The 24,747-nt window shown below is 52.1% G+C and overlaps 1 protein-coding gene across 3 annotated transcripts in view; it reads left to right on the top strand.

The window, feature by feature from the left end:
- The window catches only part of LOC101873380 (fibrillin-2), an 87,153-nt gene that overhangs the window by 46,261 nt on the left and 16,145 nt on the right, over positions 1–24,747 (top strand). For all 3 annotated transcript variants that reach the window (XM_031055007.2, XM_031055004.2, XM_031055006.2), the window contains exons 10-37: positions 5,632–5,784; positions 6,409–6,606; positions 7,236–7,379; positions 8,092–8,211; positions 8,824–8,949; positions 9,414–9,536; positions 10,205–10,480; positions 10,845–10,898; positions 12,431–12,556; positions 12,933–13,058; positions 13,622–13,741; positions 14,449–14,586; positions 14,666–14,716; positions 15,737–15,862; positions 16,404–16,631; positions 16,738–16,863; positions 17,221–17,349; positions 20,040–20,165; positions 20,438–20,563; positions 20,900–21,022; positions 21,293–21,418; positions 21,549–21,674; positions 22,085–22,207; positions 22,539–22,661; positions 22,947–23,072; positions 23,269–23,391; positions 23,771–23,893; positions 24,382–24,543. In XM_031055007.2, the coding sequence (XP_030910867.1) occupies positions 5,632–5,784; positions 6,409–6,606; positions 7,236–7,379; positions 8,092–8,211; positions 8,824–8,949; positions 9,414–9,536; positions 10,205–10,480; positions 10,845–10,898; positions 12,431–12,556; positions 12,933–13,058; positions 13,622–13,741; positions 14,449–14,586; positions 14,666–14,716; positions 15,737–15,862; positions 16,404–16,631; positions 16,738–16,863; positions 17,221–17,349; positions 20,040–20,165; positions 20,438–20,563; positions 20,900–21,022; positions 21,293–21,418; positions 21,549–21,674; positions 22,085–22,207; positions 22,539–22,661; positions 22,947–23,072; positions 23,269–23,391; positions 23,771–23,893; positions 24,382–24,543 (3,771 nt within the window). The remainder of the gene's footprint in view (positions 1–5,631; positions 5,785–6,408; positions 6,607–7,235; positions 7,380–8,091; positions 8,212–8,823; positions 8,950–9,413; positions 9,537–10,204; positions 10,481–10,844; positions 10,899–12,430; positions 12,557–12,932; positions 13,059–13,621; positions 13,742–14,448; positions 14,587–14,665; positions 14,717–15,736; positions 15,863–16,403; positions 16,632–16,737; positions 16,864–17,220; positions 17,350–20,039; positions 20,166–20,437; positions 20,564–20,899; positions 21,023–21,292; positions 21,419–21,548; positions 21,675–22,084; positions 22,208–22,538; positions 22,662–22,946; positions 23,073–23,268; positions 23,392–23,770; positions 23,894–24,381; positions 24,544–24,747) is intronic.

The raw sequence follows: 24,747 nt of genomic DNA, 5'->3' as shown, positions 1-24,747 counted from the left end.
GGGGTGGAAGGGTCTGGTTGAGGAAGGATCCTTGTGCTCCTACCCACAGAACTGCATCAGCTAGTGGGAGAATCCCTTTTCTCCAGGTGTCAGCCAGGGAGAGATACAGTGATACCCTCCCTACACCTGCCCAGCAGGCACAGTGTGTGGTTGTGCAGTGTGTAAATCCAAGGGAAGCCTTGCAAAGAGGAGCCCAGTGGTGGGGAACATCCCACGACCGCACATTCATCCGCTTGCCTTGCAGAGCTGAAGTGGGGAAAGGTTTACTCCAAGTGTTTGCATAACCAGTGCAAACAAACAGGGACCTCTATAGCATCTCCTCTTTCCTGCTTCGACCACAGGTAATGGCTCAAAAATTAGATCAAAATGCCTTTCCAAGCCTTGTAACTATTTGATGGTCCATTTCTCTCTGTATCAGACAACAGCTTCTATGAGAAATAGATCAGCGCTCTGTTCACTTGCTCTCAGCAGGGGCACTCACTTTAGCTAAACTGAATCCAAGCCTTTGTCTTGCTGGTCAGGGAGGTCATTTGCCTTTTGAAAGGCAAGGATGCACTGATTTGCGATGAGAAACTGGTACAAGAGCAATGTTAGTGCAATGGCAAACGTCAGGTGCTGCTTTCCGGTGAGGCCTGGAAATGAATACAGGGAAAAGAATCCTTTCCAGATTCTTTTCTATCCACAGAAACTGGAGTACAAAATGATCGTGTTCTAGTTGTGGAGAGAAAACTGGTGTCGAGTCTAACATAAGAATCACCTCTGATAGAGTTTAATGAGAATGAGCTGCTTTTCCTCCCTTGGTTCCCAGACCCTGCCATCCGCCTGGAGGGATGGATGACTCATATGGACATTTCCCACTTTCCTTGAAACCAAGAGCTTCGAGAAATGAAAACGAAGTAAAATTAGAAAGCCCAGATTTAAAAATAGCCATAGACTCAGAATCATGGAGTAGCTGGGGCTGGAAAGGACTGAAGCTTATTTAGCTGCAGTGGACTATGCCTGCAGCTGAACTCAATACATCATGCTCCAGCCATTTCCCTCAGCTCATACATGCTGCTGCTGTGCTGCCACATGTTGGGACAGACAGTATTTATTCTGGCATCAGACACAATTACTTTTGGGGTGTTGTTGCCCTGGGATCCGTAGTTTGCAAACCCTCATTTGTTTCTTTCATTTGAGGGGTGAGTTTATTGCTTGGGTTTGGGGGGGTTATGGTAGTTTAAGTCCCTGATTGAAATAAATCACAGGGATAGTTTGTAAAACTGGAAATGAATAAATAAGGTGGATGAACAGAGCTGAAGAGATTGTCACACTGCCACCTCCAGATGTTTAGACTGGACGTGACCACAGTGCCTCATATATCATGGGGCACCAGCACTGGTGAGGTGGTGACTTTATGGTGGCAGCCTTCATATATTGCCATCCCTTTCCCCTCCCTTTTTAGTAAAGTAAACACCTTTTTATTGCATTTGCACAATCTCCTGGAGTTTCTGCAGCTGAAACAGCAAGGCCCCGAGCTGGGGTTGAGCCCAACCCTCATTAGGTGCTCTCAGTGTGAAACGTGAACAGCAGCAAAGCTGTCAGAGTTTGAAATGAACGTGGAAGTGTTCACAAACCATGCAGATGAGGCCCTCAGTGATATGGGTTAGTGATGCCCTTGGCAGTCCTGGGATAACGGTTGGACTTGATGATCTTAACAGTCTTTTCCAACCTCCTCGATGCTATGATTCTGTGCTACGCTGTGATTTATTGAATGATCCAACCACTTGTGCTTGACCTTGAATCCAGGTCCATGCATGTTCAGAGCAGCTTCATTCAGTCAGGCTTGTCCAGGAGCTGCGGCAGGCTGGGAGCTGGGTTTTCCCTTTCCAGTACAATGTGTTGCTTTCCAAGAACAGCTTAAGCAAACGGCCTTGCAGATGCATTTCCAGACACGCACATGGTGTTCCCCTGGTTGTGGCAAGTCAGCACTTCTGCACATCGCTTGCTTTGCTCTTTTTCCCTGATAGTGCAGCAAATGCTCTGAATGATTTGGGTCTTGCTTTGCTTGGGCAGCATCAGCAGATTTATTGCCTATGGTTCTGGGTAGGGCCAGATCTTGCTTATGGTTGCAAAGTCCTGGGCTCAGAGAAGGATGTGAGGGTGTCAGTGAGGAGTTCACCTGCCTGGGGACACCTTTTAACCCACCTTGGTTGTTATCCAGGGAAGGAAAGAGCGAGTGGAATAAGGAAATATGAGGGCAAGATGACAAAGGGAAGTGGGGTGAGGGTCACAGGCTCAAAACAGGTTGATAAGGAGCTGGGACTCTGAGCAGAGCTCCTCAGTAGCAACCAGGGCATTGAAGGATGCAGGAGCTGTGCACAGAGGGATGCTTTGTGCTTTGTGCCTTGGTTCTGGCGTGACTCTTCACTGAGACAGGCACCACCATCTTGCAAGCCAAGCAACATTGGACATCTTGGGTGGGAGACCTTTGGCTCCATGCTGCTGTGTTGCAGCTCCATTCCGAGCCAATAGCCCTCGAGTCCTTTGTAGACAAAGCCAAATGCCTTTTGCAACCATTGGCTTGGGTTTGGTCACTTGGGCTTCTCAGTTTCTGTGCATGACAAGACACAGAGTGGAATACCCACCCCTTGAAGGGCTCTCCTGGGAAGCAGTACCAGGTTTTTCCATTCCTCCATCTCCCCCTGTCCCCACTTGTCACCAAGCAAAGAAACAGGGATGAAAACTGCAGAGTCCTTTGCAGGTGCACAACCGGTCTTAGGTGCCTTGTGCACAGACGACCTGCAGTTCTGGTGTCCTCAGCACAAGCCCATGAAGCTGTTGGAGCCATGAGGATGCTCAAGGGCTGGAGCAGCTCCCCTATGGAGCCAGGCTGAGAACATTGGCGCTGTTCAGCCTGGAGAAGAGAAGCTGCATGGAGACCTCAGAGCAGCTTCCAGTGTCTGAAGGGGGCTATAGGGATGCTGGAGAGGGACCTTTATCAGGGACTGCAGTGATAGGACAAAGGGTGATGGGTTCAGACTGAAACAAGGGGTCAGAGACCTCTGGCAGACCTGTGGCTCTATCCCCCACCTCTGTGCCCTGTCTAATCTCATGTGGAATTTCACCTCCTTTCTTGCCTGCAGCATTATCTGATTTCCAGAGGTTATTGTGCAAACCTGTTCCCTTTGCAGCTGCAGGGGAAGGCAGAACAAACTCACCATGGCTTTGTGCTGGTGTGGGTGGTCCTGCAGGAGGTCACAGAGGTGGATGACTCTTTCTTTCTTTTCTTTCTTTCTTTCTTTCTTTCTCTTTCTCTTTCTTTCTTTCTTTCTTTCTTTCTTTCTTTCTTTCTTTCTTTCTTTCTTTCTTTCTTTCTTTCTTTCTTTCTTTCTTTCTTTCTTTCTGTCTTTCTGTCTTTCTGTCTTTCTGTCTTTCTGTCTTTCTGTCTTTCTGTCTTTCTGTCTTTCGTTTCCACCCCTCTCTCTGCCCAAAGGCAGCTCCAGATGAGTTTTCAATTAGCTCTGACCTTTCTTTCTGAGAGAGATCATTGCAAACTGCAGCGAAGGCAGCTGAATGTCATAACCGTGTCCAGATGAGAAGGGTTGGACCATTCCCTCCATTGCACAAACTGCTGTGACCTTGTCAAACTTGTCAGCACATGTCTGTCTGTGGGGAAGGAGGCTGCCTGCTCCAAATCCCTCCTTACCCGTTAACTGCCTGGCTGTCACCATGTATCACAGCTTCAGGACAGCAAGCATCCCACAGAAGAGCAGTAGGAGCCGGGTGGGATCCATCCTCTCTAATGCCCAAAGGGCTTATTCCAAACTACCACCCTCAGATCTCGAGGTTCATTGTAGCTCAGCCCTAAGCCCTGATTGAGTTAAACCCACATTAAGGGTTTGATGTGCAGCTTTCCCAGATGGCCCCACTATCCTGCCCTGGCTCGTTCAGAAAGCAGGAAAGGATGTATCTGAGGGAAAGACCTGTGGGTTTAGTGCTCCTGGCTTTAACTGGGGTCACTGTCCTCGGGAAGTCATTGAGCTGTGGTGAGAGAAGAGATGTAAGCACAGCCCAGAGATCAAACAGCTCCATGCAGTTGATCCCAATGACACTTGAGGGAAGTGTCAGCCTGATGGCAAGAGGCACAGATGAGGAATCGCACCAGACTTTCCCCCTCATTAATTCACTTGAGAAACAAGGATAGGAGATGAATGAGTGGAAGATTCCAGATTTTCCTGGAGGACTTGGTGCCAGACGGAGCCTGCCAGACGTGTGAAAGACCCTCAGTCTCCTGGGCCTGGTCCAGATTCCACACACACCAAACACTGGTGCCAGTGTCTGTGGCTTTGGCCAGGCTCATGCATTTTGACCACCATCCAGGACTTGTTCTCCTCCCAGCTCAATCCAGGCTGTGGGAACTGACCCATGACCTGAAGTGGGCATCCACTGGGAATGGGAGTGGGTAGGCTGGAGGGATGTGGAATTAGGAACAGGTCCATTTGTTTAGTGAGAGATGCTGAGACCACTGGGACCTGGCAGGGAATGTGTCCTCATGGGAAGCCTGGGACATCTGCCATTAATCAGTTGTGGGAATGAGATCCAGGTCCTTGCCAGGCCTGAGATGTGCAGGACCACAGTGGACAGTGGTGGCTGTGGGAAGGTCCTTCCTTAGCACAGCATCGGGGATCACTGATGCAGGGAGTACCTGGATCCCCAGGTAAACTCTGAGCACCTTGGTCTGCCAGCCCTGCCCTGCCCCAGGAGGGCTGCAGCCAAGACTCCAGCCTGGAGCAGGGATGCTGGGGAATGCCTGCTGAGCCTGGGAACCCTCAGAATAGAAGCAGGCAGCACTGGGTTGTTGTTATCACAGGGAAGTGTTTGTAGTGGCAGAAGTTGGAGGAAAATCTACCACGCTGGGTCCAATGGCCCAAGAGAGGAGAAGAGTCCATGTAGCCAAGTTCAGCGCCTGTTGGACTTCAGTATCGGCATTGATGGCCAACCCTTGCTCACAAATATAACTAAACAAGAGAGATGCTAACATCGGAGGGGAACCTGAAGAATGGACACCTCAGCTCCAGGATGCTATTTTGCATTGATTTAGTCCACAGCAGTTTATCTGTCCCCAGCAACAGGCTAGGTCCAGGTGTCCATAGTGTCAGTGTTTGCAGTGGTCCACCTCATCTCAGCCTGTTCCCTGCCCCAGCTGGAGCATCAGGTCAGTGGGGGAACCCGTCGCTGACATGTTTTGTAAGTGCAGAAGCTTTGGTGAGAGCAGAGACACCTGTAAATAACCCCATTTCCCTGGGAAGCTGAGGGAGCATGGGATGTGGTGGGGGATCTCATCTATGGATTCAGCTGGAATGTGTTGGGTCTGCTTGTCCAGCTCCCACCTCCTGCCTGTTTCTGGTTCTTGTTCAGCCTGCTTCTAGTATTTAGAAGCCTAAATGGGGACATGAGATGTAATACTGGGAAATGAGGCCTGGCCCTACAGCCTTGATGTGCTCCATATGGAGATGCTGGAGAACTCCATGATCTGGGGAAGATGAGACAGAACGGGAGGGCAGCCACAAAAGGCACCAGTGGGAATGGTGACCAGGAGCATGGTGATGAGATGTTGTGAACGTGGCTCCTTGTCCTCTCCCTCTGCAGACCAGCGGATTGGGGCATGTTTCTCTGCGCTGATCGGAGGCCGCTGTGCTGGGGACCTTCCTGGCCAGTACACCAAGATGCAGTGCTGCTGTGACTCTGGGCGCTGCTGGGCCATTGCTCAGACTCCGGAGATGTGCCCTGTCCGGGGCTCTGGTAAGTGCAGCCTCCATCCATGGCCAAGTCCTGGCTCTGATGGCTGTAGTGGTACCCTGGGTTTGATGTGGACAAGCATCACCATGCGATGCAGGGAAGGGTCATATGGGGATGCTGGCTCTCCTGCCCGGGTCTCATCTGAGGTTGAGCCAGATGAGTTCAGTCAAGGCAAGAAGTTATCCCTTTCCTCCTGCTCCTTCAGCTCCCTTTGGCTCCCACCATGATTGAACCATGGGGCCAAAAGAGGGTGAGTCCCGGCAGCAGGAGGCCTTGAGGAGGCACAGCACTGTAGATACAGCTCTCTGCCTCTCTTCTTTCACCACCAGCTCCTAGCAGGGCAGAGCTTTACAGTGTCTGGCACTCTCCCATGTCCCGTCCTTTCCTGCATGAAGGGAGCCCATGGTGCCGTGCACCCCAAGAAGCTGTTGCCAAACACCCTGGCAAGCTGTGTCTCACCGTCTGCTCCGGAGTGTTAACGCTCTCCTCACCCATCAGTCCTGTTCCCATCAGCTCCCATCCTCTTTGCTCTCTGCCAGTCCCTCTCCCATCCCTCTGTTCCTGGCACAGGCAGGAGGAGGGTTCTGGTGCTCATGGGAAAGCACTAAGGCAGCTGGTTTGTTTCAGATGAGTACCGCAGACTGTGCATCGAAGGACTCCCGGTCGTGCCAGGCTTCCCTGGGAACTTTCCAGCAATCCCTGGATTCGGGCCCAATGGTGTTGGGCCAGGACTCAATGGGCCTGGAGGCATTGGACCAAATGGGGCAAACGGACAAGGCGGGATCCCAGGTCTGCCTGGAATGGGCGCAGGAAGCTCAAGCATTGGTAATTAAACTGACTTTCTTACTTGCATCCTCCTGCTGCTGATCCCTGCACACGGCTGTGTTCTTAGCCACAGGGTTTACTCTGACACAAGGCGAGTGATGGGATGCGACACTAATTCTGTGCAGGGTGCTGAGCCCAGAAGCAGATCAAACAGCATCTGCTGGCAGAGCAAGAGCTGAGCCTGGCTCCAGTGCAGAATATCTTTGTAATGACCAAATAGGAATGAAGCTTTCACGTTAGCTTCATGTCTCTGCCTCCCCCCTACAAAACTGGGTTTCCTGCCTCTTTGGGTACCTCTCTCATGGGCATCCCTGTATAGCTCCATGCTAAGGGCTGAAGCCTATGGAGATGCACTGGATGTCAATAAGTATTGATTCCCACCTTGCTTCCAAGAGGCTGAGCCATCTTGTGCATGTCAGCCAGGTACTGCAGCACCCTGCAGAGGCTTCTGAAACAGCTGAGTGTGTGTCCGCAGCCCCATGCTTGTACAGGAGCATCATTGTCACAGGGTTTGGACTTAAGGACACTTGTGCTTCCTGGGCACAATCAAGGGAGCTGTAACCCTGATGCTGTAACCCTGATGCTGTCCCTTGTGCTGTAACCCTGATGCTGTCCCTTGTGCTTTCCAGGGACTGCCACTTTGAATCAGACCATTGACATCTGCAAGCATTTCACTAACCTCTGCCTGAACGGACGCTGCATCCCCACCCCATCCAGCTACCGCTGCGAGTGCAACATGGGCTACAAGCAGGACGTGCGTGGGGAGTGCATCGGTGAGTAGCTGTTGCCCCAGAGCCCCCATTGCAGTCAGAGACCCACACAAGGCGTTGGAGATAGAGGGCTCATGTCAGGTTCCAAAGCAGTGTGGCTGAAAGAAGGTGTGTGCCCTGCGAGGGTGACCACTCCTGTGGTAGCCACAGCATTGCCACAAGCAGTGTAGTAGTCAGGAGAAGCTGGGTCTGTTGGGAGCTGATGGGATTCACCAAGGGCAAATCATGCCTGACCAATCTAGTGGCCTTTGATGTGACTGCATCAGTGGACAGAAAAGAGCTGTGCTGTCATCTGTGTGGACTTCTGTAAGGTCTTTGATATAGTTCCCCACAACATTCTTACCTCTAAATTGGACTGATGTGGGTTTGGCAGAGGGACTGCTGGATGGATAAGGAATTGGCTGGGGGACTGTGTTCAAAGGGTTATAGACAATGGCTCAAAGTCCAAGGGTGGTGTCCCTCAAGGGTCCATTCTGGGACCATTCTTTAGTGTCCTCATCAGTGCCATAATGGTACTGAGGGCATCCTTCGCAAGTCTGCAAATGACACCAAGCTGAGTGTTGCAGTTGGTTCACTTGAGGGAAGGGATACATCCATTGCTGGCTGTGATGCTGAGTGCTGGGGTTGAAAGGACAGGATCAAGGCAGCCTTTGCTGCCTCTCCTTGTAGCTTGCTGTGTATCGTGGTGACTCATGGGTTCGGGCTTTTCTTGCAGATGTGGATGAGTGCTCCAGCAGCCCCTGCGTGCATGGTGACTGCGTGAACACACCGGGCTCCTACCACTGCAAGTGCCACGAGGGCTTCCAGAGCACTCCCACAAAGCAGGCTTGCATTGGTGGGTTCTGTTTCTCTTTTGGAGATGACAGTGTGCTGCAAGATGGGTTATAAGAGACCTGGGTACCAAAGGAAAATGATTGTAAAAGGGAAGGAGAGGGAAGAGTCATGGAATGGTTTGGGTTGGAAGAGACACTAAATCCTTTAAGCTGTGGTTCTCTTTCTGCTGGTGGAGATGGGGTCCTCACTTCTTCTTTACGCTTGTTGCATGTGGCATTTTGGGGCTGTTCAGGCTGAAGAAGAGAAGCTGCGTGGAGGCCTCAGGGCAGCTTCCAGTGTCTGAAGGCGGTTACAACGATGCTGGAGAGGGACTCTGCATCAGCGGCTGGAGCGATGGGACAAGGGGTGATGGGTTCAGACTGACACAGGGGAAGTTCAGGTTAGAGATAAGGAAGAAGCTCTTCCCTGTGAAGGTGACTGGCAGAGCCTTGGGTGACACGGTCTTAGTGTGAGGCATCCCTGCCCATGAGAGGGGGTTAGAACTGGATGGTCTTAAGGCCCCTTCCAACCCAATCCATTCTATGATTCTATAATCCTAAACTGGATCTGATCCTAAGCTGGATTGCTTCTCACTCCACCTGCTGCTACTTCCTTGTGTTCATTTCCCTGGCAGATATCGATGAGTGCATCATGAACGGGGTGATGTGTAGGAACGGCCGCTGTGTTAACACTGATGGAAGCTTCCAGTGTATCTGCAATGCAGGCTTTGAAATCACCCCTGATGGCAAGAACTGTGTTGGTAAGCTATCTCCTGGTGCACTTGGGACTGAGAGTATGGATTCATAGGGAATGGTGGTTACTTTAATCCCTGCTGTATTCCCTTCATCTCTAGGGCAGAGTGCATCTTAAAATGAGAGCACTGAAATGGGAAGGTGTTTGTTTTATAGGGGTGCTTGTGCTGCTGGAGTGCTCCTGTAGGTTTGGGTCCAGGAGTGTGAGCAGGGCTGGGTCTGGAAGGAGGACATTCTCCAGCTGTGAGTGCTGCTGTGAGCTGCACTGGCTGAGCAGGGTACTGAGAGCAGCAGGGATGCAGCAGGACAGCTCTCACCCAGGAGCAGCAGTGGGAACTCTGCCTTGAGGATTAGCACCCACTGCCATAAGAACCAATTTGACCATGAGATGGGAGCCAGAATGTTTCTGAGCACAGGAGAGTCTTGCTGATGCTCTCAGGCTCAACTCATGGTTTCTGTTTGTCCTCCCCAGATCATGATGAATGTGCCACGACCAACATGTGCCTCAATGGGATGTGTATCAATGAGGATGGCAGCTTCAAGTGCATCTGCAAGCCTGGTTTTGTGCTGGCTCCCAATGGGCGGTACTGTGTGGGTGCGTAGGTCCCCAGCCTTGGTCCCTGTCCTCTTCTGAACATGCTGCCCACATTCCTGGGGACTTGAGATGTGTCTGAGACAAGAGGAGCTGAGGAAAACCAAGGCTGTTACCAGACATCTCCTGTTCTGCCTTCAGAAATGACCCCCTCACAGCAGAATGGGCACAGGGGGAAATGTTCTTGCACCTCCACTACAGCACAAACTGGAGCTTCAATCCTCTTTGTGAGGGAGGTAAAGCAGGGCTGTGAAGCTTCCTATTACCAGTGTGAGCTGCAGCAGTCATCTCCATAGCTTCCCCAGCCTCTGCAGCACATTCCAGTGCACTTTGTGTGCCACCTCCCAAAGCCAGGCAGGTTAGAATGGGAAGGCAGAGTGGAGAAAGGAGGAGGAGAACACATTTCTTTGTTATACTGCTGTGACATTGGGTGAATTCTCTGGGTCACTGAGCTGTAAACAGGGCAGAGACCCTGCTACTCAATGGGCTGGGTCTCAGGTTCCTTGAACCATCAGGAAGAGTCAGCAGAGCACACAAGGGATGTGATGCTCTAACTGCATCTCTGGCTCCCTCTTAGCATCCAAGTCACCCTGCAAAGCAGTGCAAAGCTCCTGTCAGTGTCTCCTTCTGCCTGTGGGTAAGTAACAGGCACTTCCTCCTTCCTCTTTCAGACATCGATGAGTGTGAGACGCCAGGGATCTGTATGAATGGCTGGTGCATCAACACAGAGGGCTCCTTCCGCTGCGAGTGCCTGGGGGGCCTGGCCATCGGCGTGGATGGACGGGTCTGTGTGGACACCCACATGCGCAGCACATGTTACGGAGGCATTAAAAAGGGCACATGTGCTCGTCCCTTCCCTGGAGCAGTGACCAAGTCTGAGTGCTGCTGTGCTAACCCAGACCATGGCTTTGGAGAGCCCTGCCAGCCCTGTCCAGCCAAGAACTCTGGTGAGCTCCTCTTCCATCTGAGTTTGCAAAGAGGTGCTTGGAGACAGTGCAGGTCCTGGAGATGGCCTTGACGGCTTGGCAGGGACATGGGAAAGCCATAGGCAGTGGGGAAGGAATGCCATGCAGTTACAAACTGAGGTTGGAGCCACAAATCTGATGCTGATCTCTTTGCAGGGCTTCTTACAGTGTTGGACTATTAAGTGTGTCAGCTCTAAAATACACATTGTATGAGTGTAAACTGACACTGCTTGGAAGCCCATAGGTGACATTCAACCAAGCAATAAATCCAGCATTACCAAGAGTTTATGTGACTATGTGTGAACTGCCTAGAAAAGCTAACAGCTCTGTTGTGCTTTCCACACAGCTGAATTCCAGGCGCTCTGCAGCAGTGGCATTGGAATAACAGCTGATGGCAGAGGTATGTGCATCCCATGGAGCAGATTCTACACAGGCACCTCTAACATCACTCTCAGCTGCTTTTAATGGAGAGTGCATGCATCTGTAGGTGTGTTTTCCCTGGGAGGCTTACCACTGTGGAGGGTGTGCTGGAGAGTTACTCCATGACACCTGTGTGTGTAAGAGCTGTTTATGAGTAGGCACAGGGTAGTTTGCATAGCCTGGGTGGGTGTAAGTGCATGCAAGAACCTATCTCTGTGTTAGTGAGTGTCAGTGGGTGGGATGTGAGCTTGGGCACAGGGAGACAGGAGTGCTGTGTGCCTTGTCTCCTCCCTCCATGAGTTAATGTTGAGCAAGCATCCCTGAGGACTTGAACAAGGAGTTGATTCCTGGCACCCTGTGGGAGCCACATTGCTGGGGATGCACACACAGAGTTTGGCTTTGGTGGGAATGAAGAGCATGACCAATTGCATCCTCTTGCTTGTTTCCATCCTCTGCCCTCCAGCTCCATGGTCACGGGGGAAGAGGGCTCAGGGAGAGGGAGGTGATAAGCGTGTGTTGGGATGTGTTGCCAATGGGCTGCTTTGCATTAGACAGCAAGAGGTCAGGCAGGCGGCTGCGCTGCCAGCCCCGGGCAGTGCTTGGATCAGCAGGAAGAGCACAAAGCAGCCAGAGAGCTCCGGTCTTTCAGAACCTTCCAAATGGGAATGAGCCAGAGGCAGAACCCTGGTGACTTCTTGGGCTCCCTTCCAGGGCACCGTCTCTTGGCCAAAGTCACTCTCAGGCTAACGATAAGATGCTTTCTAGCAAGAAGCTAACGTCAGACGTGCTCTGGTCAGCCCATTGCTGCCTGCAGCCAGGCCTGGATGCACTCAGTGCTCTCCAGGGTTGCATTTCTCTGGGGATGTAACTGGAATCCAACTGCGTGGAGACAAAGGCCAGCAGCGTCCTGGGCTTCTTGCCATCTGGCTCTATGGCACTGTGAGGATGCTGCTGTACAGACACAAACCTGCCCTGTTCTGTGGGGAGCCTGGTTCTTGCCAGGGTAAATCTCTTTGCCTGGGTACCACAGCAGGTTGTTCATCATGCTCGGCCCTTATCCCAGCTGGACCCAGCATCCTGCTCATAGCATCTTACAAACAGCTCTTCCTCCCAGCTTTACCAGTAGAAGGGATAATTAAATGGTGTGCCCTGAGTACTTGGGGTAAAGATAGTGTAAGGAGACTCAGGAATGTACCAGAAAGACCCGAAAGCCCTTGATAAAGAGCTGAATCTGGGTTTATCTCAACCCCCTATCCATTTCTCTCCTTCTGAGCTCAAAGCCCTATGCTAGATCATACCTGTGCGTCCCCAGGACAAGATAGGCAGTGCCATAGCCCCAGAAAGAGAGGAAAAAGGGTCTCCAGGACCTACTGGGTCAAACCAGTAGGACAGGAAGGAAAGATTCCTGCAGGGGGGTACCCACTGTAAGGAACAATGAAGAATTCATGGGGGGAAGTTTTCTGTATTTGCATTTGCCAGGATCCATCTGCTTTGACTTCTTTCTCTGTGCAGACATCAATGAATGTGCCCTCAACCCAGACATCTGCCCCAATGGCATGTGTGAGAACCTGCGTGGGAGCTACCGCTGCATCTGCAACCTGGGCTACGAGTCAGACCCCACGGGCAAGAACTGTGTGGGTGAGTTCAGGGCTGTGGCAGGGACCAGGAGCTCAGGGATGCTGGGGAGAGGGTGGCACACATTCAGTGTGGGGCTGGGAGCCACATGCACAGGAGCCTGAGGTGATAGAGCTGATGCTCTCTAGCACTGTTCCCATTCAGGGATGCGTTGTCCACATGGAAGAGCACAAGGTGCTTTGTGTTTGCATAACACCTTGTACCAAGCAAGCTACATGTATGTACATCACATGTACGTGTAGCAAGGTGCTACGTGTATGTGATGTAACATACCTTCCACATGGCATTGCTTTGAGGGTGGTGATGCATTTCTGTGCCTCTCTGGCTGCTGGAGCTCTGCAGATGCTGTAGCTCATGAACCCCATCTCTCTGCCCACAGATGTTGATGAATGTACTGTCAATCGTCTGCTGTGTGACAATGGACTGTGCCGCAACACACCCGGCAGCTACACCTGCACCTGCCCCAAGGGCTTTGTCTTCAGGACAGAGACAGATACCTGTGAAGGTAACGAGACTTGAAAGGACCTGAGAGCATCTTTATGCCTGAGAGGGAGCTCAAGGTCTAACGTGTCTTTGGTTCCCTTTTGACCACAGTGGTTTGAACTGGAGCAGATCCAGGCTTTGGGTTTGTGGTTTCTTTTCCTGCGAGGGGCAAGTTTCACACTTCATCCAAAAGAGCAGACGTCCAAACCTAGAACATCTGGGCTGTTCAGTGACAGAAAACCAGAACAATTTCCTCTAGAGCCCCCAAATTTTAGCTAAAGCCTGACCAAAATGGCAAGTTTTGGTGATTTGATTGCAAACTTACGCTTTGGAGTGGGGGAAATGATTTGCTGACCACAAAGTCCTCAAATGTTTGAGAATTGGCCCTTTGCACATAAATGTCTGTTTAGAGGGGGAAAAAAGAGGTTTTCTGTAAAGAAGGTGAAAAATGGCCTGGACTGAGGGTCCTCTGGGAGGCTGAAAACCTCTTTTTCTTCATGTTCTTCATCATCTCCCCCCAGTCTCTGGCCCAGAACATCAGGTCCCATGGCACTCACTGCAGTGACAGTCCCTTTCTTCCCACAGATATCAATGAGTGCACCTCTAACCCCTGTGTGAACGGTGTCTGCAGGAACAATGCTGGCTCCTTTGCCTGTGAGTGCTCCCCTGGCAGCAAGCTGGACCCCAGCGGCACCATCTGTGTGGGTAAGGATGTGACAGGCAGCTCTGGCACAGTGGCTGGTATTGGTAGTGCCCATCATCATCCCTTGCTGTTCATCTGAAGCAAGTCTTGTATTCCTGGCTTGGGGATGGGGATCTTTTGACCCCTCTCTTTCTCATCCGGTGCTTCTTTGGTTGTTGGTGACAATCAACACCTCATTCATGCATCCAGAGAGCCTGAGAAGCTGCAGCCTCAGGCAGTGCTTTGAGCAGTGTGCAGCAGACATGGCTGTGCTACAGCCCTCAGGGGACCCTCAGGGCATCAGGATGCTGGGTTCCCATCAACAGATGGGTTTGTAGTGTGCTGACATTAAGGCACATCAGGATGAAGTAGATCCCATCTCACCAAGATGAGGTACCCACTTCCCACTCCCAGATGGTCAGGGGCAGCTGGAGGAAAGGACTATTTCTACCCAGAAGAGGAGCAGGCTGGAACTAGAAGGGCAGGACACAGAAGTGATGCAGTAGCTGTATCAGAGAGCACAGAGATGCTGCTCCACAACTCAGCAGTGTTTGTGCCCATGCACTTTACTCCACAGCATGAAGGCTAAAGTGACACCAGGGAACAATAGTCCCACTGCAGCTCCATGAGTTTCCTCCTAGCTGCTTCTCCCGGCAGCCTGGCTTCCATGGAGCAGGGAACCTCCATCAAGGAGCATCTCTTCACTCACCTCTTGTCTTTGCCTCTCCAGACAGCATGAAAGGGACGTGCTGGTTGAACATCCAGGACGGACGGTGCGAGGTGAACATCAACGGGGCCACCCTGAAGTCGGAATGCTGTGCCACACTGGGGGCAGCGTGGGGCAGCCCCTGTGAGCGCTGTGAGATCGGTAAGGCTCTGCTGGCAACACCATTGGCAAAGCAGGAGGAAGCCCATTTCTGTGCTGACATTCCTCCGTTCTCTTGCAGATACTGCCTGTCCCCGGGGGTATGCCAGGATGAAGGGGGTCACTTGTGAAGGTAACTGCTGCAGGACACAGGAGAGGAGCATGGTTATTAGGAACGGGGCCATTCTTTATTGCTGTCTTGCAACTTTGAGTCTTTGGGGGGGGATCTACACTTTGTGGCCCTTTGTCAGACTCTCTCAAGTCTGTCCATCTCTGCCTCATACTGGGATGTCCAGAACTGGATTCCATTTGTGCCCTCACACATGCTGAGCAGAGAGGAAGCATCACCTCCCTCAGCCCGCTGGCAATGCTCCTAATGCAGCCCAGGATACCATTGGCCTCTGCAGCAAGGGCACGTTGCTGCCTCATGTTCAACTTGGTGTCTACCAGGACCTCAGGCCCTTTCCTGCCGAGCTGCTTTCCAGCTGGGTGACCTCCAGCATTTATGGATGCTCCTGGCAGCCCATTTCTCCAGCTTGCCAAGGGCCCTCTGGATGGCAGCATGACCTTCTGGTGTAGCAGCCACTTCTCCCAGCTCTGTGCCATCAGCAGCTTTGCTGAGGATACACTTTACCCCATCACCCTGACGACTAATGAAGGTGTTAAACAGGATCAGACCCGGTACTGAGGCCACTGAACGGCACTCTCTTGAGCCCAGCCATTCAGACAGCTTTCAGTCTATCTCACTGTCTGCTCAACCAGCCCATACATCAGCAGCTACTGTATGAAGACATTATGGGAAGCAGTGCTCAGGGCCTTACTGAAGGTTAGGTGGACAGTACCCACCACTACTCCCTTGCCTGCTGGGCCAGCCACTTTATCATAGAATTAGATCAAGCTCATCAGTCGTGACTCCCCCTGCTCCGTCCATGCTGATGCCTGCTGCTGATTTTCTTGTCATTCATGTACCTGGAAGTGGGTTTCCAAGTTTAGCTGCTCCATCAGCAGTACCCATGTCTGTGAGTCCTGCTGTCACTGTCAGTGCTATGCCAGCCAGCAGGACCACTTCCATCTCCTCCAAGAGCTCCTTAAGGCCACTCTGGGCTTGTCCAGGTGCTGGTCTCATGCCTGTCTCTTGCTTTTGTGCCCACAGACGTGAATGAGTGCGAGGTCTTCCCTGGTGTCTGCCCAAATGGGCGCTGTGTGAACACTGCTGGCTCCTTTCGGTGCGAGTGTCCAGAAGGACTGACCCTTGATGGTACTGCCAGGACATGTGTGGGTAAGGACACCTCCTCTCAGCTGCATCCTGGTCACTCTTCAGCCCTATCTACAGTGGTCCAACCATCCCCTACCCACCATGTGCAACAGTCTTGAGAACTGAGTGATAGCACATCATACCTGCAAGGCTGCCATAGCTTCATGTCTCCAGGTTCAGCTAGTAATGCAATCATTCTGTTTGGGTGGACTTCAGGGGTAGACATACAGTTAACCTAACTGGTTAATGACCAGCAACCCTAAACCAACTCCTGGCTGCTTTCTGGGCACACCATGACAAAACTCTGCCCTTCATATGGGCCATCAGCACTGCTGACTACACTGTGGATGTTCCTTTCTCTGCTCCTGTTGCAGTCACAGGCTGGCCATGTCCATGCTATTAGCACTGCAAACAAGGTGGCCTCATTCACATGGCCCCTACCTGGGCATTGTTTGGAGGATGCTCCATCCAGAAACCTTGCCAACTGTACCACAGGCAATAATACCTCTGGTTTTCCCAGAGGTTGGGTGCTGCAGGCAGGGGCTCAGCTCTGCTCTCTCCCCAGATGTGCGTGTGGAACAGTGCTACATGAAATGGGATGAGGATGAGTGCACAGAGCCTCTGCCAGGCAAGTACCGCATCGACATGTGCTGCTGCTCCGTGGGCTCAGCCTGGGGCATCGACTGTGAAGAGTGTCCCAAGGTTGGCTCCAGTGAGTTCAAGGCCATCTGCCCAAGGGGACCCGGCTTCGCCAACCGAGGAGATGTGCTTTCAGGAAGGCCTTTCTACAAAGGTGAGAAGAAAGAGGAGCACAAGGACCCTGCTGCTTGCCTGGGGACTCTAAGGTTCATTGCAGACATCCCCTCCCTGAAACATCCCTGCTGTGTCTTCACCCACAGATGTGAATGAATGTAAGGTCTTCTCCGGCCTGTGCACTCATGGGACCTGTCGAAACACCATTGGCAGCTTCAGGTGTCTCTGTGGCAACGGCTTTGCTTTGGATGCTGAAGAAAGGAACTGCACAGGTAAGGGAAGAGCAGCTTCCTCTGGAACACTCTTGCCCAGCTTGCAGCCCTGTCCACCTTGTGGGATTCTTAGTGTGATGGTGGTACCCAGAGGAGGCAGAGCTTTTATCTTAGGGACATACTGAGAAGGCAAAGGCAGGACCATGAGTGGAAGGCTTCTTTGCTCATGGGATGAAAGATGAATCCTGCACCAGAGAGAAAGTTTAACTGCTGTCTCTCCCTTCAGGAAAAGGAGTTCCTTGGTTTGCTGGGCCAGACTTGCCAGTCCTTGTTCATTGAATGTGATGTGCACTACAGGCAGCTGTAGTGGTGCGTGTAGTCTGTTCTGCCTCCACTAGCTGCTCTTCATCCCCACAGACATCGATGAGTGCCGCATCTCACCAGACCTGTGTGGCCATGGCACCTGTGTCAACACGCCAGGCAGCTTCGAGTGCGAGTGCTTTGAAGGCTACGAGAGTGGCTTCATGATGATGAAGAACTGCATGGGTAAGGACTTGTCCCCAGGGCAGGGCTGCACCTTACTCTTTTGTAACAGGGAAGAAAGTAGCTGGTGCCACAAAGGGCTTTGTGCCGAGCTGCTCTCCATGTGCCTGCCTCTCTAGCATCCTGTCTGGTCCTTGGTATTAAGCAGTGCTCCAAGGCTCTGCACCATGCAGAGGCACTGAAAGGGTTGTGAGACTTCCAGCCAAAACTGGGATTCTTCCCTCAGAGACCTCTATTCATGATGACCTCCTGGTCCAGAGGCCAGAGCCTGTGCCTGCCACCGGGGCTGGGGGTGTCCCATGAGCCAGGGAAGCCCAGACCAGCATCGGGGAGGACTCCGTAGTTTTATATATATATATACACATATCTATATCTATCTATTTCTATATATATCCTGGGCTCTTCCTGTGCAACATCCATGGGATATCGTTGATCCTGCCCTGCCACCTCCTGGCCACCATTACCTCAGCGGTGGGAGGCCACAGGGGAGTCCAGGTGCCACCAACCAGCTTTTCTCCAGTTCTTTCCCATCCCTTTCCTGCTTGCTGTACCCAAAGGGCATTTCCTTGCAATCCCAGTGCACTGTTTCCTCCCTTATTTTACACTAGACTAAGTTTCCTTTCCCATCTTGTACTTGTCTATGCACAATGCTCATTCTTCCTTCACTTCGAGCTCCCCTTGCACCAAACCTTGGCCACCAACCTTTCCTCTTGTTTCAGCCACCAGCAGCTGGAGCTCAAGCCTGGCATTGCCACTGAGCTGGGACAGGAACCATGCCTGGTATGTAGGGAGATGGCAACCTTGGTACTGGAGATTGGCTACTGCCCAGTGGAGCTCTGCCAGGCCAGCAGCTTGAACTCATTGGCTGTGAGCTCCAGTTCTCATGCACACTTGGCTCTTTCCTTTGGGTGATGTCTCATCTCCTTCTACTTCTTTTCAGCCTTGTGTTACCCATCTTCTGTTTATTCTGCCACTGATTATTTACATATCCACACTCTAAATGTACACCCATCTCCAGACATGGTTCATGTTCAACCCTTACATTGACCCATGTCTTTTCCAACACCGTTGCAGGATGTTTCTCCACTTGTAGATGTTTTTCTAGATGTCTCCATGCCACCACAGGTATCTTCCTAACTTGGTTCATCTACCTGCCCTAAATGATGTCTCACATAGTACATCAGTCATTTAATCCAGTTACGTGTAGCTTGGTCCCCTTCTTAGACAAGGTATGTTCCTTGCAAGGAGCTGTCAGTTATATTATGATTAGATCACTACTGAGATTAATAGACCTATTATTTCTACTCCCCTATTAGAAGACGCATTAAGCTTTGGTCTTCATAGCACTGCTGTCATTGCACATCCCACAGCCACGTGCCATTAAATCAAATGCCTCCACTGGCATGAGAACATGGAGAAATACCTTGCTCAGCAAGAGGTTCACCATTCAATAGCTTCCAGCTTGAATCTTGCTGATTCAACCCGTTTTCCTTGGCCTGCTTTCTACCCAGTCTGTACTAAAACGATTCTCAACCAGGTCTCACTTCTGGGTGAGATCTCATCAACTGCTGCTCTTCCTTCACTGTTCCTTGGGATCTGCAGCATTTCCCTACCTCAACCATTAATCAAGCCCCTGTCCAGTTCCCCAAACACATAGCACAGATGAAGTCCTGCATGAGGAGCTCTGGTAGACCATCTACATCCTTCTACCCCACTCTATTCCCAGTTAGGGTTGTAAGGGCTCCCTTTCACTGCCCGTTTAATCATCCTTTCTCCTCAGATCATTTTTTACAGCTCCTCCTATCTGGCCAATGCTTGGTTGTCTTCTGTCAGCTTCTCATCTGCTTTCAATTGAGTAATTCTTGTTTGTAGCTTAAAACAAATCCCCCCTCAATGACCTCAGTACCTCAGTTTGTCTCCAGTAAGTCAGCCAGACTGTTGCTGTCCTCCAATTCCTGGCATACCATGGTCCTCTCCTCATCTGTCTAGCCAGGAGAGCTTGTCTGACTGACAGTCTTCATATTCTGCTCTTTCTGCTTTGGCTTGGGCTGTCAAACCACTTCAGTCTGTGGCTTGATTCAATACCATGGATTTCTTTCTTATGTTTGATTCTCTGAGTTCTTTATAACGCATCCCTGCCACTCACGTGGGTTTGTGTCTTTCCATGCCATTTGTGGTGTGGGTTCCCACAGTTCACACTGATCCTGCTCCTCCTTTTCCATCTCCATTTCTGGGATACTGAGATTCACAGTCCCACTGATGCCCTGCTAAGTTCTCTCAGTAATGAGATTTCTTTTCCTAGTCCTGTGTGTGATGCTGGCACTACTTGAAGGCTGGTAACAAGAATGTTCACATTGTTACCCTAGGACATTGTCCTAGGTGGATGGGAGCTGGGAACTATCTTTCTAGTCCTTGCTGCCTAATGTGCACAATGCTAATGACTTCTGTCCTCCTCATGTTACACTTCCCATTCGACTGAACTCAAGACAAGAGCTGTGATTTCCCAAGTGCATACTTCAGCCATCAATCCACCCAAGCCCTGCATTTGCTGCCCTGTTGGCTTTTGTGCTGTCCCTCTGTGGTGATGGGACTGTGGTGCATGGCACCAGCTCCACCCCATCACCTGGAAAACCAAACTGAAGGGGACAGTCTACCCCATCTATGATTCTATGATTTCATGTCGTTCTCTGTAGATATCAATGAGTGTGAGCGGGACCCACTGCTGTGCAGAGGTGGGATCTGCATGAACACAGATGGCAGCTTTGAATGCATCTGCCCTCCTGGACACGAGCTGACGTCTGAAGGGAACACTTGCATAGGTGAGATGATGTTAGAACCAGAGTGTGTTCAAGGGTAATGGTACAGGGAGACTTGAATGGGGGTAGAACACACTCATCAGGGAGGGACTGAGGTCGTTCCCAGGGTTTCATTGCACTTATGATGTCTGGTTTCTGCCTGCTGTTCATTGAAGTGGGGCACTGGCATTCAGCCTGGGGAGAGGAGTAGGTGGGGGGTACCCAGAGAGGGGACCAGATGATGCTCATCGTGATGTCAGCGTGGTTGGCTGCTCAAACTGTTCTTCCCACTGCAGACATCAATGAATGCTCCCTCAGTGACAACCTGTGTCGCAATGGACGCTGTGTCAACGTCATTGGTACCTACCAGTGCGCCTGTGATTCGGGTTTCCAGGCCACCCTGGACAGGCAGGGCTGTGTTGGTGAGTGCTTCTCTTTGCCAAATAGCTGTGCCAAGACCCCAGTGTACATCCAGAACCCTCCTGGCCTCATGCCTCTTAAGATGCTTGGTGGGGTGTCTGAGGGAAAGGCAAGGGGGGATCTCCTGGTTGAGCTACAGCCAGGCTGGTCATCAGCTGTGAAGCTGCAAGTGGTTGGCATGGAAAGCAGGAGATGCTTTCTCGTGGCTGGGGGGGTTTGTTTCCTCTTCAACACCTCTCCCACCTTGTCCCTGTTACGGGCCCTGTGAGCAGCTCCATTGCAAGACACATATGGGTCCATGACCCAGGCAGCTGCCTGACCTCTCCCTTCTCCTCCAGACATTGATGAGTGCACCATAACCAACGGTGGCTGTGACACACACTGCTCCAACTCGGAGGGCAGCTATGAATGCAGCTGCAGTGAAGGCTATGCTCTGATGCCAGACAAGAGATCGTGTGCAGGTGAGCAATCAGCTTGGCTCTCATAGGTGCTGCCCCAGGGACCTCTGCATCCATGGCCAGTCAGCCTTAGCGTTGGCTTTAAGTCACTTCCAGAGAGGTGATTTTCCTGGACAGATGTTTTTGCTTTGCACTGCAATGTCCAGCTCCTCATTAAAGGCTCCAGAGTCCTGTCACTATGTGATTTAGAGCAAAGTCCCTCTTGTGACTCCCTCCTGCTCCCACAATAGCCTTTCACTGGCTCTAACAACCTTATTCTGGTCTCCTCTCTAGATATTGATGAATGTGAGGATAATCCAGACATCTGCGATGGGGGGCAGTGCACTAACATCCCTGGGGAGTACCGCTGCCTCTGCTTCGATGGCTTCATGGCATCCCTGGATATGAAGACCTGTATTGGTGAGGCCAAGGCAGTGGCCAGCACTGCATCACAGGGCTGCTGTTGGATGGAGGAAGGGCTACAGAGGGTTACCCCAGAGTTGTGTCATGGTTCTTGTGCCGTTCCAAGAAAGTCCTTTTTCTCCTGCAGACGTGAATGAATGTGATCTCAACCCTAACATCTGCCTGCATGGCGAGTGTGAAAACACAAAGGGCTCCTTCATCTGTCACTGCCAGCTGGGCTACTTTGTCAAGAAGGGAACCACAGGCTGCACAGGTAGGAACACACCAGGCTGGGAGGGTGCTGGTGGGAGCCCTCACAAACACCTCCTGTAGCTGCCATGGACAGAAACCAGCCTGGCACTGCGGGATGCTGGGCACACCTGGGGATGTGGCTGTGTGCTGGGAGCCCCTGTGGGCAGGCAGATTGCCAAGGCAGGAACTGGCACTCTCCTAGTTGATAGTCAAGCCAGGGACATGCCCTTCCTTTTGTCTTCATCTTCCAGGGGTGAGCAGGGTGAGAGTTGTACAACTCAGGGCAGCCTCTTCCCCAAAGCACCTTGTTCCCATGCCCTGGGGTTCAGCATCCTGGGAGCTGTTGGTACCCAGACCCATTAGCAGGAGCTTACCCCCTCCTCTCTGAGGGAGGCTGAGCTGTGTCAGCTCTGATGTCCTTCCTTCCTGCAGACATTGATGAGTGTGAGATTGGGGCTCACAACTGTGACATGCACGCCTCCTGCATCAACGTGCCTGGGAGCTTCAAATGCAAGTGTCGTACAGGCTGGCTTGGAGATGGGCTGAAGTGCAATGGTGAGTTCCTCATCCCTGGAGAGGGTCTTTGTGTGTCCAGATGTTCTACGGACACTTGTGAAGGGATGTAAGGGTACGTGTGTCTGTACTGGGGTGGTACTGGGAGCGTGGGTATGTGTGTGGAAGTGTCTCACTGCCATCCTGTGTGTGCCAGCACTGCCATGGGAGTGTCTCATGGCCATAGGGGCTCACAGAGATGTGTTGGAGCATCATGAGTGCTGCAGGTGCCTGGAGGCTGTGGTCTCCTGGGCCATTTGCTTGTCCTCTACCTGCCTGGGCTTAGAGGGAAGGCCAGAGGCAAAGCACTGACCAGGGTGTTCTCCCCTCCCAGACCTGGATGAGTGTGCAACCGAAGAGCACAAGTGCAACCTGAATGCCAACTGTGTCAACACGCCAGGCTCCTACCGCTGCGCCTGCCGAGAAGGCTTCAATGGGGATGGCTTCTCCTGCTCTGGTGAGGCCCAAAGACTCAATGGGCATCCTGCTGGGATATGGAGTCATCCCTTGGGAACCACCAGCCTGGTGCAGCGCCCGGCTGGGGGCTCCCCAAAGCAGGTGTCCCCCCAAAGCCACTGCAGCCTGCGCTGAGCCACAGCCTGCAGCAGAGATCCCCCTCTGCTCAGCATGTGTTTGGGGAGGGTCAAGGCAATGGGGGAGCATTGGGGTGGAAAGTAGCTCAAGGGGGTTTCCTGGGCAAGCTCATGGGGTGGACACCAGCTCAGCCTCTGACTCTCTCCAGATGTGGACGAGTGTGCGGACAACGTGAACCTGTGTGAGAATGGCCAATGCCTCAATGCCCCCGGGGGCTACCGCTGTGAGTGCGAGATGGGCTTCAACCCCACGGAGGACAGCAAGGCCTGCCAGGGTGAGTGCCCAGCCCTCGGACTGCTGCTCTAGGAGGTCCAGTGCCCATCTCCTGCCTGGTCTTGCTCTCTCCACTGCACTGTCACCACCTGAGCTGTTCCTAAGCAAGCCCAACCATCCCCTGGTGGTGCAAGGCTGTGGCTTTGCTTTCAGGTGGGTCGCCAGATCCTGAATCCTCATCTCTCTCTGTTTTGCAGACATTGATGAGTGCACTTTCCAGAACATCTGTGTCTTTGGGACCTGCCAGAACCTGCCTGGGATGTTCCGCTGTGCCTGCGATGAGGGCTATGAACTGGACAGGAGTGGAGGCAACTGCACAGGTATAAGGGCTCTTGGATGAGGATCTGTGATCTGCTGGTGGGACCTTGCCCCAGCTATGACATTGGGAGTGGCACTAGCAGCTTAAAGCCATGTCAGCATCCCTGTGTGATGTGGTGACGTGTCCTTGCTCTTGGTGGGAGGTGGATGGGAGAGAAAGCTGTGGCTCTGCTCCTTTCTTCTGACTCTGTGTGTAGTGGGGTGAAGTAGGGCAAAGCAAGGTCTGTTTCTAGAAGGGCTTTGCCTACCATCACATGAAGAGCCTTAGAAACACTGTGGACGTGAGGATGTGTCCTGGACATACAGTGCAGAGCTTAGGGCTGGATTTCTGTGGTTTCTTCATCTATTCACTTTTCAGTCTTCATCTTTCCATCCTTGCAGACATCAACGAATGTGCAGACCCTGTGAACTGCATCAACGGTCTCTGTGTCAACACCCCTGGCAGCTACCTCTGCAACTGCCCACAGGACTTTGAGCTGAACCCCACTGGTGTGGGCTGTGTGGGTGAGTGGAGAGGACACCTTCCATCCAAGACCTTGGCATTCCCTGTTGATCCCACATCCCAGGGATGTCCATGCTGGGCTTAGCACTGCAGCAGCACAAGAGTCCCTACCTCCTGTTAAGCCTGGTCCACCTTGTGACACCAGTGTGGGTGCTCTTCTGGTTGAAGTAATGTTATTCCTGGGCAGCTCTGGAGCTGTTCTTCAGTGTTTGTTCCTTGAAAGGCCCTGGGTTACTGGGGGCATGATTTGGGTCATGCTCCCCACCCATACTGATGGCATGCAAGGCTGGACACCCTTTATTCTTGAAGGGTTCTCAAAGTCATGAGCTGCAAGGACAGTACAACACAGACGGACAGTGTGGGCATCTGGTTCAGCACTAGGGTCTTATCCTTCTCCCTGCTTCTTGAAGCAATAGTGCCATTCTTTCCTCCTGTGCACACAAGTCTTTACTGGAGCGGCTTTTCCTCACCCACTGCTGTCTTTGTGCAGATACCCGTGTTGGGAATTGCTTCCTCGACACCCAGGATCGAGGAGATGGGGGGATCTCCTGCAGCGCAGAGATTGGAGTTGGGGTCACTCGGGCATCCTGCTGCTGCTCACTGGGGCGTGCATGGGGCAACCCTTGTGAGCTCTGTCCTCCAGCCAACACAAGTGAGTTGGGAACATCCCCGGGGTGAGCTTGGGCATGGGCTGGATGGGCAGCATAGAGCTGAGAAGAGAAATGGGGCCACTTCCCTGTGGCTTTTCAACTGAGGCTGGGGGTCCTTGGTCCAGGGTATGGTAGCATCATGATGGAGCAAGGGGAGCTGAGGGAGAAGGCAGTAAGCCTGTTGTGTCAGTGCAGTGGGAGTGGTG

Source organism: Melopsittacus undulatus, chromosome 19 (assembly GCF_012275295.1).
Source record: "Melopsittacus undulatus isolate bMelUnd1 chromosome 19, bMelUnd1.mat.Z, whole genome shotgun sequence".
In the NCBI taxonomy this organism is placed as follows: domain Eukaryota; kingdom Metazoa; phylum Chordata; class Aves; order Psittaciformes; family Psittaculidae; genus Melopsittacus; species Melopsittacus undulatus.
The sequence above is the reverse complement of the archived record's forward strand: the minus strand, read 5'-3'. Positions and strand labels throughout refer to the sequence as shown.